A 14,960-nucleotide genomic window follows, 5' to 3' on the forward strand; every position below is an offset into this window, starting at 1 on the left:
ATTAGTTTTACAAAGAATAAGTTGTATGTCCCATCATTCCACAAATGCCATTAAACTCTCGCTGTCCCAGGAAGCCATCAGCAAGCTAGGCCAGTGCATTTAGCAGTAAAATGAGAAAATTTGTGCCTTACTAACTGAATTGATCATCTATTGACAGCAGGCTATGCCTTCCATAGGATTGTCCAATAAAATTTTCCTTGTGGATAGAGTCAGAACCGTGCAGAATCAAAGGCTCAATTAAAAGTCTGTGACTTCTTCAAGACACTGCCTTACCCTGGGTGAGGTTGCATTTGAGCATAGCACCGATCGTGACCTGGGCCACCATTTTATTCAAAATAGGGTGGGTGTGTGGCATGAAAACCTGGAGCAAAAGAGAAGTGGAGTGACGATTACAGGAAGAGGAGGTGACTGTACAGGGAAATAAGCTCCAGGAAGAAAAAAGGAGAAATTCTTAGGAATTCTTAGGAAGCCTCAGTGTAGAAACCTGAGAGGTGTTAAGGATATAGATGGATTGTAGCTTATTTCTTCTTATCATCCTTTCATCTCTAAGAGCTACTGTAGTAGATTACATTAACGTTTTGTGAGTATTTTTAGTGATGTCTGAAGAAAAATTAAAGAAAATGAGCTAAGTGGGCTATGATCAGGAAGTTGAAAAAAAGCAGAAATGGTGTGTTAAGAAAATAATTATCCTCTCACATGGTCTTTATATTAAAATTTTTTCATAGAGTCATATAATACCTCAAGTTGGAAGGGACCCATAAGGATCATCAAGTCCAACTCCCTGCTCCTTGCAGGGCTACCTAAAACTAAATCATATGACTAACAGCATTGTTCAGATGCTCCTTGAACTCTCAGACCTGGTGCTGTGACCATTTCCCTGGGGAGCCTCCTCCAGTGACCAACCACCCTCTCAGTGAAGAACTTTTTCCTAATGTCCAATATGAACTTACACTGGCACAGCTTCGTTCCTCGTGTCCTGAGGGTGGTTACCATAGAGAGGAGATCTGCACCTCCCCCTCCACTGCCCCCCTTGAGGAAGTTGTAGATGGCAATGAGGTCACCCCTCACCCTTCTCCAAGCTGAAGAAAGCAAGTGACCTCAGACACTCCTCATAAGTCGTGCCCTCGGGCCTTTCACCATCATGGTCGCCTTCCTCTGGACACACTCTAATAGTGTCATGTCCTCCTTATGTTGAGGCACCCAAAACCGCACACAGTACTCGAGTACTAGAGAGGAGAAGGGTCATCTGCTTCACTGAGGGAAGGCAGAGTGGACACCCCACAACTGTCAAGGACTGTATCATATGCAGGCTCATCCCATTGTAAAGTATGACTACTTTTCAAGTGTTAAAAACTAGCATCACCTCTAGATATGTCGTACTACATTTAGTGGAGAGGTATAACTGGAAAGCATGCACGATACACATTAATGTACACAAGTATATATGTAGAAAGGCATGCTGTTCTCGTTAGAGTTATTTGTGAACCTTTTTAGCTATAAATTATTTGAAAAGTATTACCATTTACTTTGATTATACAATTCTAATGAAGCAAAATAAATTGTATGAATCCCATTCTGTACTTAACAGCTCCTGTCTGTCAGACTGGAAGCTCCCAATGCGCTCATCTGTTTCTTTAGGGAACCACTTTCTCCATGCCTTTTAAAGACTTTCTCCAGAACATCTTCATTTTTCACTATGCAGAGACATGAGGCCATTATGCTTTACTGGGGTAACCAGGTCTCCTAGACCCTTTTTACTTATTCTTCTATGGTACAAATTATACCATTCTTTCTACACTGCTGCCGTGCTTCAGATACAGACAACAGCAAATGTTGACTACTTCTGTCAGGCACTGCATCTCTGTATCTGCCTTCCATTCTTTGTTTTTACCTCCATGCTCTGTTATTTTCTGGAAATGGTATTTATTACGTACTGTGGTCAGCATTCTGCCAGATCCATCTCACTGCATTTAATTACACTGTGTTGAAGAGTAGCTGAGCAGTTAACAGAAGTTGCATGCTCACAGAGCCTTGCTATAGTTTTTTTTTTTCTCCAGCATGAATGTTGAATCACTGAATATCAGCTGAGTTTGAAATTTACCTGAATATATTTTACTATTCCAAAGAGATTACACAATGGCCCTGATTAGCAGCAGCATTTTGTAATACCACTTAAGGCTTTATCACAGTGGAGTATTGCCAGTAATAGTCTTTAATTCACTTATATGTACCAATTCATCTCTGTCAGGTTTCTATTAATTTCTTTGCTGTTTTACTTTACCCCTATCCTCTGTATAATAAGGCATGATTTCCACATTTATGTAGCCAAAATAAAATAAAAAAAAATTAAATCTTCAGCACATTAACTCTGGTCCTTTGATTTGAGACAACTGTGCCATCTTTCCATTTATGTTCACATTTAATCAACTTTTCACAAGTTAATGTATTTAGGAGAATCTGGGTGGGTCAAGTGACTAAGGGGCAGTAACAATTTCACTAGCTAATTTAGATAAAAAGTTTCAGGATTGGGTTAGATACTTTAACTGCAAAGTAGAGAGTAGGTGTAGCATTAAAACTGTATGTGTTCATGCATACACACACACAAACACACTTGTGAAAAGCCACAACATATTCAGCATTAATATTTTTAATCGGAATGATGGCCAACCTCAGTTACAAAGGTGATTGCCAGGGATAAAGAACAAACTTGCTGCATGCACCATTTTGTTTTATCTGGCACTGGTTTCACAGTGTACTGGAAATTCTAAATAGTTGGATTTGGGGTTGGTGCTCCAAATTTGTGTGATGAATCAGTGCCTGTGGTTGCTGTTGAAGCAGATTCAACTGTATATTTGTTCTTTCTTTTTCATTGTTAGGATTGGTACAAAGCATCAGGAGTTACGGCAAAAGCAACTGAGAGGCCTGAGCGATTACTCTACTGGTCCTGGAGGACCTGACATTGATGATGATGAGATGGATCCAAATTATGCCAGAGTAAACCACTTCCGAGAGGCTTATCCAACAGCAAGCATCTACAGACCATCATCACCAGCAGTAGCAGAGGCCTTTGTATATCCACGTGATTCTCCTTCAGCACCAATGGAGAGGGAGCACTTGGAAGGACTGTATGCAAAAATAAACAAGCAGCACTACCCACAGACTCCTGGTGACAGGTAATATTGCCACCTGGCATTAACGAACAATGCTGCCTTAGTGGGGAGGGAACCTGGGGCTAGGCGGGGCTCAGATGCCCCAAACCTGTGTATTTACTGACTAGAAAGCCATGGATTTCATCTTAACCAAAAACATGATTTGCTGCAGCAGTACTCCCAAAGCATCTGAGCAAGGCAGCAGTCAAACAGAAATCATTAAAGAAAAGTCTATATTTCACAAACAGAATGAATGAACTGACTCCAGTCCAATTCCTGCACTGCTGAGAGAGTGTTTTTCCCTCTTTCAATCGGGAAAAGTTCTTACCCTGCAGCAAAAACAATCTCTGTTTTCAGATCCCTTTCGATCCTGCTGATCATCAAGTGCCTATTAGTAACAGGTTTTGTATGATAGCATGATATATTGCATATGTTTATGGTTTAGTTTTCCCCAGCTGTGTGATATTACGCACTTTCAATTATGTTGGGGAGAGGACTGGGAATCATGGCATTTTTATGCAGACTATGAAGTGTGGCTTCAGAAGACTGATTGCCTTTCACAGCCTTTCCAATAACCAAGCGGGAAGGAAAGAGCAATTTTTAATCCTTACTGTCAAGCTTCCAGGTTTATAGCATTAAAGAAAGATGGTCAAGTTTTTTTCCTGGGTTAAAAAGAAAACAGAAATTCCTTTGAGTTGATGGCATACCCATTTTAAAACTGGTTGCTTCTGGAATTTGGGACTAAAAGAACATAAGGCTTCCTTACTACCATGGCGTTAATATATCGATGTTGGGTTTTTCAAACCAATGTATGAGTGTGTAGGGAAGATACACAAGTCTATGTGAAAAGAAGAGCTGACAAAGTAAGACATGGGGGACTTGAGGAATTGTTCATGCTTTGAGTTCATATTAAAATCCATAGTGTCTCCCCATAGCCTCAGCCTGTGCTATGTGATACCACACTTGTTAATTTTGGATAAATATGTGAGCACAGATATAGAAGTGTTTTCAGTTTGTGGCATCATCGTATTTTAAAAAAGTCTACTGAGTCATTGTTATAAATAGTAATAAAACACTTCTGACATAAATCTAAGTTTGTAGCAGGGAATGGGCCAAGTATCTCTCTTTTTCACCTAAATACAGCATGGTAGAGATCTTTCCAAACATAACAACATTGCTAATTTCTTTTCTTCTATATTATTAACTCTTCCCCTACTGCATAAGGGTGAAGAGGGTGAAATAAGAGGTAGAGATCACAGCTTTTTGACATCTAGCAGGTTTTGCTTTACTAGAAGAGTCTTGAGACCATTGTCACTGAAGTCACACGAATGTTTGTATATAGCAAAGGGATCAGAAACTGAGTTTATGCTAATTCAGTAAACGAAGATCTGAGAATTCCCAGTGGGAGGGAGTCTAAATTGAGGTTCATGTGTTTTTCAAATATAAATGTATACAGATGTAACTCAATTGGAGTAAGATATTGAACCATTTTGCAATTGGCATTGTTTACAAGAAGGGCATTACGTTGCTGGAGCTGTCCAGAGACGGCCACAAAACTGGTGAAGGGTGTGGAAAACAAGTCTTATGAGAAGAGGTTGTGAGTGAACTGTGGCTGTTTAGTCTGGAGGAGGCTGAGGGGAGACCTTATCATTCTGTACAACTACCTGAAAGGAGGTGGTAGTGAGGTGGGTGTCAGTCTCTTTTCCCAACTACCTACCTGTAGGATGAGAGGAAATGGCTTCAAGTTGCACCAGGGGAGGTTTAGATTGGATATTAGGAAAAATTTCCTTACTGAAAGAGTGGTCAGGCATTGGAAGAGGCTGCCCAGAGAGGTGGTGGAGCCACCATCTCTGGAGGTGTTGAAAAAATGTGTAGATGTGGGCACTTCGGGACATAGTTTAGGAGTCATGGTGGTGTTGGGTTGACAGTTGGGCTTTATGATCTTAGAGGTCTTTTCCAACCTTAATGATTCTATGATTGTCATAAAGGTTTCTTCATAATTTCAGTTTTAAAAGGACTTTGTAACTTTACATTTTAAAAATGTTGTCAGTTTTGAAGTGTGGTCTATACATTCATTGTTTTTCTATGCAGGAAAAAGAAATGCTCAAGTCTTTCCCTCTGGCCTCTTTTATTTGATTGCTTGCATTGTGGTTGTAACTACACTGCGTGAACTCTTGACTTGCTATGTGGACAAGATTGAAGTCCCAACCAGGTTTGGATTCAGTGTTGGGATCCTGGATTTTAGTGTGGATTTAGCTGTAATTGCACAATAGCATGATAACAAGTGAAAAACTAAAACCAAAACATCCAACAGGCAAGACAAGTTACTTCATATCTGAGCCCATGATCAGAAGTCATGCTGAGAGGCTGTTCCATCTGTGTTGATTCTGTACTGAAAGACAAATAGTCCACAACAACTTTGCTTTGTTGACTTTCTCAGGCTTGTAGAGGCTGTTTAACCAGATTAGGAAAAAAGAAAGGAAATGTGGGATTCTTATTAGGCTGCCTTTGTTCTTTTTTTAAATCTTTCTTTCCGTTGTCTCAGAAACAAAAAGGTGTTTGTTATTCACCAGCAGAAATGTGGCAAACGTGAATAATTTTATGTGAATTTATGCAGTGGGTCGTGAGGTCTGAGCCAGCGGTTGTTGAATATAGCAGCAACTTCAGGCAAGGAAATCTTTCTATGCTAGAGGGAGAGTATTGAAAGGAGAAAGAGGTGTGGAAAGAAAAATCCCTGGATAACATGTTAATTACAAAAACAAAACTGCTTTCAAGGGTCAAGTATGAAAACTACCTTGTCTGCCTCAAAATGGTTGGAAGGGGCTAGAATGGATGCTTATTAGCCAAACCAAAGTTATTTTGTGTTTGCAGGGCTGAACATTTATCAACACGTTTGTCATGTAATAGCTCATGCTTTGGTCTTGCTAATGCATGCATGCTCTCTCTCAAAGTTTTGCTATTAATTTTACTTTAGATGGATGGCTTTTTCTCCCTCCTCTGACTCTCAACTTGTAATACAATGTGTGGAGACTTGATCAGTGACTAAAGCAAATGGGTTTTGGGGTAGAAAGGGGATTTGAACACAGAGAGATTAGATTATTTCATTTTTGTCTGGGAATTCCAGTTATGTGGAATTAAAATTCATCATTTGAAACAAGTTGTTCTTTTTTATTTTATTTTTGCAGAAGAATGTATTAACATAATTAATGCCTTTTAAAATTTGGAGGCCATTTTGTAAAGTAAGAATCTTAGTGGTCAGATAAGTGCTGTTCACAATTTGTGTTCACTTCCTTTTTCTCATCACCAGAATCCATCAAGCAATAGGCTGCACACGTATGAAGTCTGTTGCTTTAATCATTATGAAGTATGTTTGCTGCCTTCAAGCACTGCTCCTCAGGGCACACACAGACCTGCTTCACATTGCTGTTTGGATACTAACGTCCCCTTTACCTCCACTTGCATCTGGCATCTCAGGGGTTTTTTGCTTTGGGTTCTTCGGGGGTTTGCTTTGTGTCTTATTTGCAACTGTTGTGTAACGTTCTCCTGCACTGCACAATTGTTGATTTTCATTTCGATGATGACTATATTCCGTGAAATAGATGTAATTTTTTGTGTATATTTTGCTGAAAGCTTTGGGATTCTTAACAGAGAGAGGTGCTATATAAATGTAAATTGTCCTTATTAATGAATATAGCGAAAGCATTAGCATGATCAGTGTATTTGTGAATGTTAAGTTAAAGAGAGTGAAAAAAAAATTAGCTGGCAAAATCACACATTTCTTTGTAAATCAAGCATTTTTATGTTTACTTCTAATTAGCCACAATTTTCTGTAATGCAAATGGCATCCCAAAGGATGGTGCAGCCTGCACAGCCACCTTGTGCAGCTGGGGAACTTGCAGGGACTTTGCCTGAGATGCTGTACTTTTCTTCAGCTTGTGGCAGAGGCTGGGTGATCTGTGGGCCATATGTTCCTGAAACAAGTAGTAAGTCACATCTCTCTGGGTTTAGTCATCAAGACTGTACCATGACAGTGCTAAGTTGCACCATGGCAGAGCCTAGGTGTCAGACCAAAGCCAAAAGAGCATATGCACAACACTATTATCACTTAAATGTCAGACACGTCACATGGTGCAACCCTTTCTCACGTTTTGAATAAGCAATTTCCTCTTTTTTCCTCCCTTGAACATGGTGCTGTCAAGTATATCCAAACATGCTGAGTACATCTCCGGAAAGGTTCTAGAGACTTTGCTTGACTTATTTCCTCAGCCCAGAACTATGAAACATTTAAAGTCTGATGCCAAATTCATTGCCAAGTATAATTCTTCATTTATTTGTGTCTTATCTTGGGGAGTTTCAAAGTGCTGGTCTGACAAAAATGAATACAGTTTTCCTTTGTTTAGTGAAAATAGATTCAGAGCTGTATCTTGTTGCAGATTTTAAAAAAATACTAATAAAAAACCCAACACTGTTACATTACATAGGAGTAGAGTCCAAAGCCCCAATCTCATCCAGCTTTCTATTTTTGGAGATGCTATGTTGGGTCCCACTGTGCAAGGTCTTATACTCAACAAAGTTAATTAATTAATTGAAAAATAGATCTTCCTTATTTTAGGGTGAAAGTTTCCTTATGGAAACTTGCACTCCTCCAGAACATTCAATCTAGCAGCATACAAAGTTGAAAATGGGGAAATGAACCCCATACCTCTGCACAACCCTAACTCTGCCTCTTGTGTCCCACCCTCAGAGCTGGCCAGGGTCATGAAAGAGAGGGGCAAGACACTGAGCAGTCTGCCTCTCCCTGGAATGGATTGCAGGAAAAAAATTGATATGCATGTCCTGAGAAAACAAATGGCAAATATAAGCTATGTGTAAGTCTGAGAGGAGAGCATAAAGGGTCTGGAGTTTTGAAATTCAGCAAAGGGAGCATTCTTTACTAAAAAAACAGGCTAAATGCTTGTCTTTTGGGCAGGTATGGGTCACTTCTGTCCTGCTCAATGTAAGGCCGTATCCAGAGCTGCACAGAAAAGGCTTTGTTCAAAAAGGGCAAGTTATGGTTGCCCAGGCATGTTACTGAGCCTTAAATTTCTAGTCAGTCAGAAAGTGAAGTTTTCTTGTTCTCAGTACAAAGTATGGTTGGCATTGCTCACTGTGCATCCATCTACAACATGTTTTGTCACTGATTAGCAAAAAAAAAAAATACACTCCTCTAGGAGTGGATGGTCCTTTACACAGGAATGGTTATTCTTTAAGATGGATAGTGTAGAGGCAAGGTAGAAATTGAATGAGGCTGTGTAATAGCTACATGTGCTTTGCCTCTGTATCTTGTGTTACACTGGGAAGAGGATTATGGTCATGCATTTAAATATTTTGATTTACAAAGCAGGACAAGTATGAGCAAGCCATGTGCTCTCTCTTACTGCATAGCCTTCTCTGCTTGGTGTCCTAAAATCACCTGTGCTGTTTCCCTGTCCTTTACTAACCTATGCCTCCTGAGACTGTCCTCTGACTCCTTTACCTCTGGAATTTATTTTTTTCTGAAACATAACGCGGGGTCTTCTGAACCTTTGGCTGCGATCCGGCCACTGTTCCCCATAACGTTAAAACCAGAAACTTAATGTCTGGCAGCTTACTGTCCTTCCTGGCTGACAGATTTCTGACAGCAATTAAATTCAAACTGGCATTGGCAAGCACAGCAGTGGTTCAGTGGTTCCTGGGGCTCTCAGAAAAGGTGTGCTGCTCGTGGGAGGAGGGCAGTCCAGAAACCCCTTTGGCCACCAGTTCCGCAGGACTGTAGGTTGTGCCACTAGAGTTACACTTGCACTGTGTTTTTTGCTCCTGATGCTATTTGCGATTTTCTTCCTCAGAAAGGACAAATGGGTACTGCATACTCACTATGCTAAACAGGGAAAATGTTGAGTACCTGGACCTCCTGGGACATGTTTAAATGAGCCTTGGTTTTATTTCCTACCCATATGGAAAAAAAAAAAAAACCAAACAAACCACAAACTACTGGTAGCATTCAAGATAAACTACTTTACAGATAGAGTTCAAAGTTCCATTTCCCAGGAACCCCTCATCTAGATCCTTCCAACTTTGGGACCCTAGCCCTATCATTCACTTCTTATGGAAACCCCAGATTTCATGGAACTCAGGTGACCCTGAGCATTTTAGAGTGTATCAAAACAGAAGGAAGTTGTCATCTTTAACCAGAGCAGAGCTGCTGGTGCTGTGCATGCATGCTTGTTCAAGGCCATGCATTCTTCAGCAGAAATAAATTCTGTCAGGAATAGTCACAAATCTGCCTGCGTATGTCCTGCCTGCTACGGTTTGCATTTGGATCACCTCACTTATTGACAGATGTGTAAAATTTTATATACTGCACTCCCACAACTCTCTTGTGACTGTCCTGCTGCAGATGCTGGTGAGCCTGAGTTTTGGCAGCTGTGTTAAACATTCATATGCATTCAGGTTGGGTTTTTCTTCCCCCCTCCAGCCATGTCTTTTCTTATGTGATATATTATTGCATGGAATTATTTTACATTAATTCTGCCTATTTATTGGTAATGTCCCATTCTTTCAGTCATTTGGATGCAAATGCAAAAGATAAATCCCTGGAGAAAGAGCAGGTCTGTTACTGGAAGATGAGACCATACCAGAGGATACAGAGTGAAATGCAGATGGTGTTGTTAGCCTCTTAAATGTACAAATAAAGACAAAATGAGATTGTCCGTGCAGCTGGAATGAAATCATATGGCCTTGTGTATGTTCCTGCCATAGCGTATTTCCTAGTGTGAGCAAGAGACTCTAAGTTCTGTCTTAAGCAGGATGTTGTTTGACCAAAAGCTCATACTTGCTCCTTTAATCAGCAGCAGAATGATGTGTGTATGTATTAACTTTTCTCTGCAGAATATTTTTTTAACAAAACATCATTTAATTTTAAAAGCTAATATGTGTGTGCGGTTAATTAAGAAGCCACAACTGACTATAAGGCTGGTAAGTTCCAAGAAAGAAAGACGAAGATCACTACACTTCTGCTTATAGCTATTTGTGAACCAGCTGATAATGTGCAAAATTAAGATTTCGGCAGTAGCATTTTAAAGGAATGGTTAATGGCTGAAGATTAATTAAACAGAGTTTTTCAAAAGAGAAGCTGTGAAAATCTTGTGTATAGGCCAGTGTTGTGGTTTAACCCCAGCTATCAACTAAGCACCACACAGCTGTTCACTTGTTCACTCCTCCCCAGTGGGATGGGGGAGAGAATCAGAATAGTAAAAGTGAGAAAACTCAGGGGTTGAGATAAAGACAGTTTAATAGGTAAAAGAAAAGCCACACACACGCACAAGCAAAGTACAATGAGAAATTCATTCACTCCTTCCCGTTGGCAGGCGGGTGTTCAGCCATCTCCAGGAAAGCAGGGCTTCATCATACTTAATGCTTACTTGGGAAGACAAACACTGTAACACTGAAGGTCCCCCACTTCCTCCTTCTTCCACCAGATTTATATGCTGAGCATGATGTCATATGGTGTGGAATATCCCTTGGGTCAGTTGGGGTCAGCTGTCCTGGTTGTGCCCCCTCCCAACTCCTTGTGCACCCCCAGCCACTCGCTGGTGGGGTGGGGTGAGAAGCAGAAAAGGCCTTGCCTCTGTGTAAGCCCTGCTCAGCAGTGACTAAAACACCCCTGTTCTATCAACACTGTTTTCAGCACAAATCCAAAACATAGCCTCATACTAGCTACTATTAGGAAAATTAACTTTACCCCAGCCAAAACCAGCACAGCCAGTCACTTCCATACTTAAGTGCAAACCCTAATAGCATGTGGTATTTCCATTCAGCAGGCAAACAACGTAGCTAGGATATTTTTCTTGAACAAGGAAATCTACCTTACTGGATATGCAGTATGGGTGGATGGATGGATGGATGGATGGATGAATGAATCTAGCATTGCATACTGTGTTTTCTTTTCCCTAATTAATACTTGTCTGGTAGCAGTACAGAGAAATACATTTCCTCTGAGAATATGGTAATCTTAAATAAAATTGCTAAATCTTATTTTAATTAAAGTGTAAGGGACATGGTTAAATCTGATGTGGTTCTATTTTCCCACTACTCTCCAGTAGTCTGTTCTCAGCACTTTAGGATTTTCAAAATGCCCAGCTTTTCATTGCTCCAGGTTGTTTTCTATCAAATTGAGTCTCTTTAGTCTTGCAGAGTTGCTCTAGCTAAGGAAGAAAAAAAAAAAAAAGGTATGTTTTCAGTCAGGTTTATTCTGTACTGCAATTCTGGTTAAATGGTGAATATTAACCAAGGCCCATTTTCCTGATCAAAGAGAAACAAACAGGTCATTATGCTGCTCACAGTTGAGAGGCTTGTCCTTCCAGCTAGTCCTTTGCCAAGAAACTGATTTTCTTTTGTTTTCCCAGTTCTTGATCTTCTTGTTAACTATCTGCTGGCTTTCCCCCAGCTTCCCAACACAGTCATTTTGCCTTACCACCATCTAGCTTCTGGATATGCAAGTAGTTCCGGAGAAAGGCCTGGTGACTTGGCCTTGTGCAAGCTTTGCTGTGTAGCCCAATGTAAGGTGAATCTACATTGCTGACCTCAGGGAGCTCACACTCTATCCAAAACTCCTAATTTTTTTCTTAGCTGCTACTAGTTAAATGGTAGAAAGGGATTCTTCCTTTTGTTGTAAAGATAATCTTGGCTTAATAAAACTGACCAGTAGAGGAGGGTGTGGGTTTTTGTTGTGCTAGACTTTTAAGTCTGTACATACGTCTGTCTTTTGGAGGTGGAAGAGGTTGGACGTTGAGGAGCATAGGCCAGGTCATGTGTATGAGCACCCGTATGTTCAGACTCTAGGTGATGACATGAGCTCACCGCAAGCTCTGTCCTGACTTTTCACTTTGCTGAGATAAATTAGTGGCTTCTGGTCAAACTATTTTGAAAAAGCCGTCAAAGTTTAGTGGGGGGGCAAAGAATCCTTTCCCAGAAATCTTAAAACAATGCAAAATGGGTTAAGTTTGGAGGAGAGGAAAAAAAGGGCTATCACCGGACTGCTCCAAAATGCTGAGTAGTTCCAGTTAAGACAGCGGTGATATCTGTCTAATAAGGATGGAGAAGTAACTCTTAGATGTGACAGGAAGAATGGACACAGACTGACTGGAGCCATGAAAAAAGTTTTCACAGTATCTTCACTTCTGTTTGAAGTTATCCAAGGTCAGTGGGACCTGTCCTAACAGGTTCCTCAGAGCTTCAGGTAAAGCAATCCTCAGCTTCCCTCCTCATTAAGCAGTGAGGAGCATAACTGAGTCCTGGGAGTTTTCAAGCAACATCCCAGTTTCTCATATGTTCTCAAAGTAAGCAGTCGATTGTTTTTTTCAGTTCACCAGGAAAACCTCTTACACCAATTGAGATGACTGCAGCACAGGGAACCATGGGGCACACCTCAGACCTACCAGCATTGCCCGGTTACGCTCCTGCCAGGAACAATGCAGTAACTCTGGTAGGGTTTTCCAGCATGACTGCCCATGTCCGGGCAAAGTGCTTAGATCGGTATGCCGCTCATGCAGCTTAACTGGGTAGTGGAAACCTTACCGTGGAAATGCATCCATAAGACGTAGGGAATTCTTGCCATATTCTGAGAAGATAGTTTGCACACTGATTTTTCTGCAGTCCCAGCTTACCTGGGGTTTACGCTGGCAGATCTTTAAGATTTTTCTGCTAATCTTCATTTTTCTGTTCGACTGAGTGACTTAGCTCTCAACATAATAAGATATAATATCTCTAACCGGGCCAGAGATCTGACCTCCGAATGAGTTGATGGGAACCTTCTCATGGAGGGTTCAAGCATCTAATAGCAGGATAAAATGACTGCTCCTAAAAAAAGTCCAGGACCTTGCTCCCTGCTTGTGTCAAGATGCCAGTGGTGAAAGGTTACCCAAACACTTAGTAAGCAGCATTGCTGACAGCAAGCATAGGCACAAGCACGAACAAGATCTTTCAGTTAGTAGAAAACTGTAAAAATTGATGTTGTTTGAAAAGCTGAAAATCACTCAATATTGTGCTAGCAAAAATATTGGGAGGACTGATGAGATGTGATAGAAATGGCTTAATAGGCAACAGGATGCTGAATAAAAAGAGAATAATTGTGATTATTGTCTGACAGCTGTGCAGAGCTTGCAGTCGATGACAAACTCTAAAACGTGCTATTTGTCAATCCACGATCACAAGTCCACTGGCACAGACAGTAATCCAAGGGGTCGTAGTAAGCCAAGAAATAGTTTATTGTTTCATCAGCTGGAGTCTCCTGATGTAGTTAAGTTGGTGTATACTCTGAACCTCTGTGATTGTCCTTACATCCCCAAAACAAGACCTGGCACCATGTGGAGTCAACATGTACTGTGGCTAAGGAGCAGTTTCTCTGGCAGGCCATGCAGCAGCAGAGCATTTGTTGACATTGATCAAGGTATCTGTATTGATCTTGGGATCGTCTAAGAGAATTGTGACTATTTTGTTAGAATGTCGTGGAAAACGAAATAAATAACTTGTCTTAAACTATATTGTGGCCTGTGTCTGAGGGAAAGTGAGGCCTTTCATTAGGACAGAGGGACATGAGAAAATGATGTTGCTTCAGAAAACCATACTAGTTATCTTTTTTTTTGTCACTAACTTGTCCTTGGATGTCTGGAGGTCATTTTTAGAAAGCAGTGGAGAGTGATTGCATGAAAGATTTTATACTCTTCAGTTGCCTGCGAAACAGGTAGGTGCCTTTGTTTTTTCATTCCACCAAACTGAAGTGGGGAAAAACAAAAAACAACTCACAATAAAAAAGACGCAAGAGTGAGTGTGAGATACTTCTAGAAAGTGCTAAAAACTAAATATATACAACATACTTGTAGACCAATAAATGTCCTCTTCATTTTTTTCCCCTTCTTGTTTCTTTCGGGTTTCCTACTTGTGTACCAGTAGGTCAGTGTGACAGTTTTGGAGTGTCACAGTTGAATCTGCCCGCTGGGAGGTTGTTAGCCCCTTCCCTCCAGTGACTTGGAAGCAGTGAGGAGAAATGAGAAAGAGCCAACTAATGTTTCGACATTTCAAACAATATCGTATCATTCAGGTTTTGATCCATATTTATGGTTTAATTCTTTATTCACTTAAAATTTTAATCTTTAATAAATTTTTCAACATAATAGTATCTTGGGGGCATTTCTTCTCCGACTAGTATTAGCTAGAACATGTCCTTCAGCTGTGGAGTTATCTGTTACAAACACTTCTGCCCTTGGGCTTTGATGCCTACTTAGTTCTGGATATGGTTATTACCTTGTAAATGGGAATCAACTGCAAATCATCATTATGGTATTTACATAAAATGCATGGAAAACAATTATTTTGAGACTGGGCTGTAAATTTAAGCATAGAACATATTTCTAATGCAAGCGTTGTACATGGCCTGGTAATTGAAAAGTAAGTAACAATGCACCTTCAGAGGGATGAAAACACGTTCAAAACATGGTCTGTCTTGCAGTGAGGCGGGGAGAGGGCAACTGTTTTCTATGCCTGAGTCACCATAATGCTCAATAATTGTCTGAAAGGACTGCTTTAATTGAGCACTTGTATGCTGTGAGTGTGCTGCTAACCAGGGGACCTGGATTGCTTCTGCCCTGCTCTCGAGTAATGACAGAGGAAGCCTTCCACGGCTGGAGTCCCTGCTTTACATATCAGCTGATACTTCCATAGCATAACGAAGGGGTGCGAGGTTGTGGAGGAAGGTTGGGGAACAGCATCAGAGCAAGAAGCCTGTTCCTAATTGTT

General features: G+C 40.7%; 1 protein-coding gene across 3 annotated transcripts in view; it reads left to right on the forward strand.

The window, feature by feature from the left end:
- PARD3B (par-3 family cell polarity regulator beta) overlaps nucleotides 1-14,960 on the forward strand; it is a 436,340-nt gene that overhangs the window by 348,968 nt on the left and 72,412 nt on the right. For all 3 annotated transcript variants that reach the window (XM_064451805.1, XM_064451804.1, XM_064451806.1), the window contains exon 20: nucleotides 2,877-3,173. In XM_064451805.1, the coding sequence (XP_064307875.1) occupies nucleotides 2,877-3,173 (297 nt within the window). The remainder of the gene's footprint in view (nucleotides 1-2,876; nucleotides 3,174-14,960) is intronic.

The sequence above is a fragment of the Phalacrocorax carbo genome, chromosome 5, assembly GCF_963921805.1.
Source record: "Phalacrocorax carbo chromosome 5, bPhaCar2.1, whole genome shotgun sequence".
Taxonomy (NCBI): Eukaryota; Metazoa; Chordata; class Aves; order Suliformes; family Phalacrocoracidae; genus Phalacrocorax; species Phalacrocorax carbo.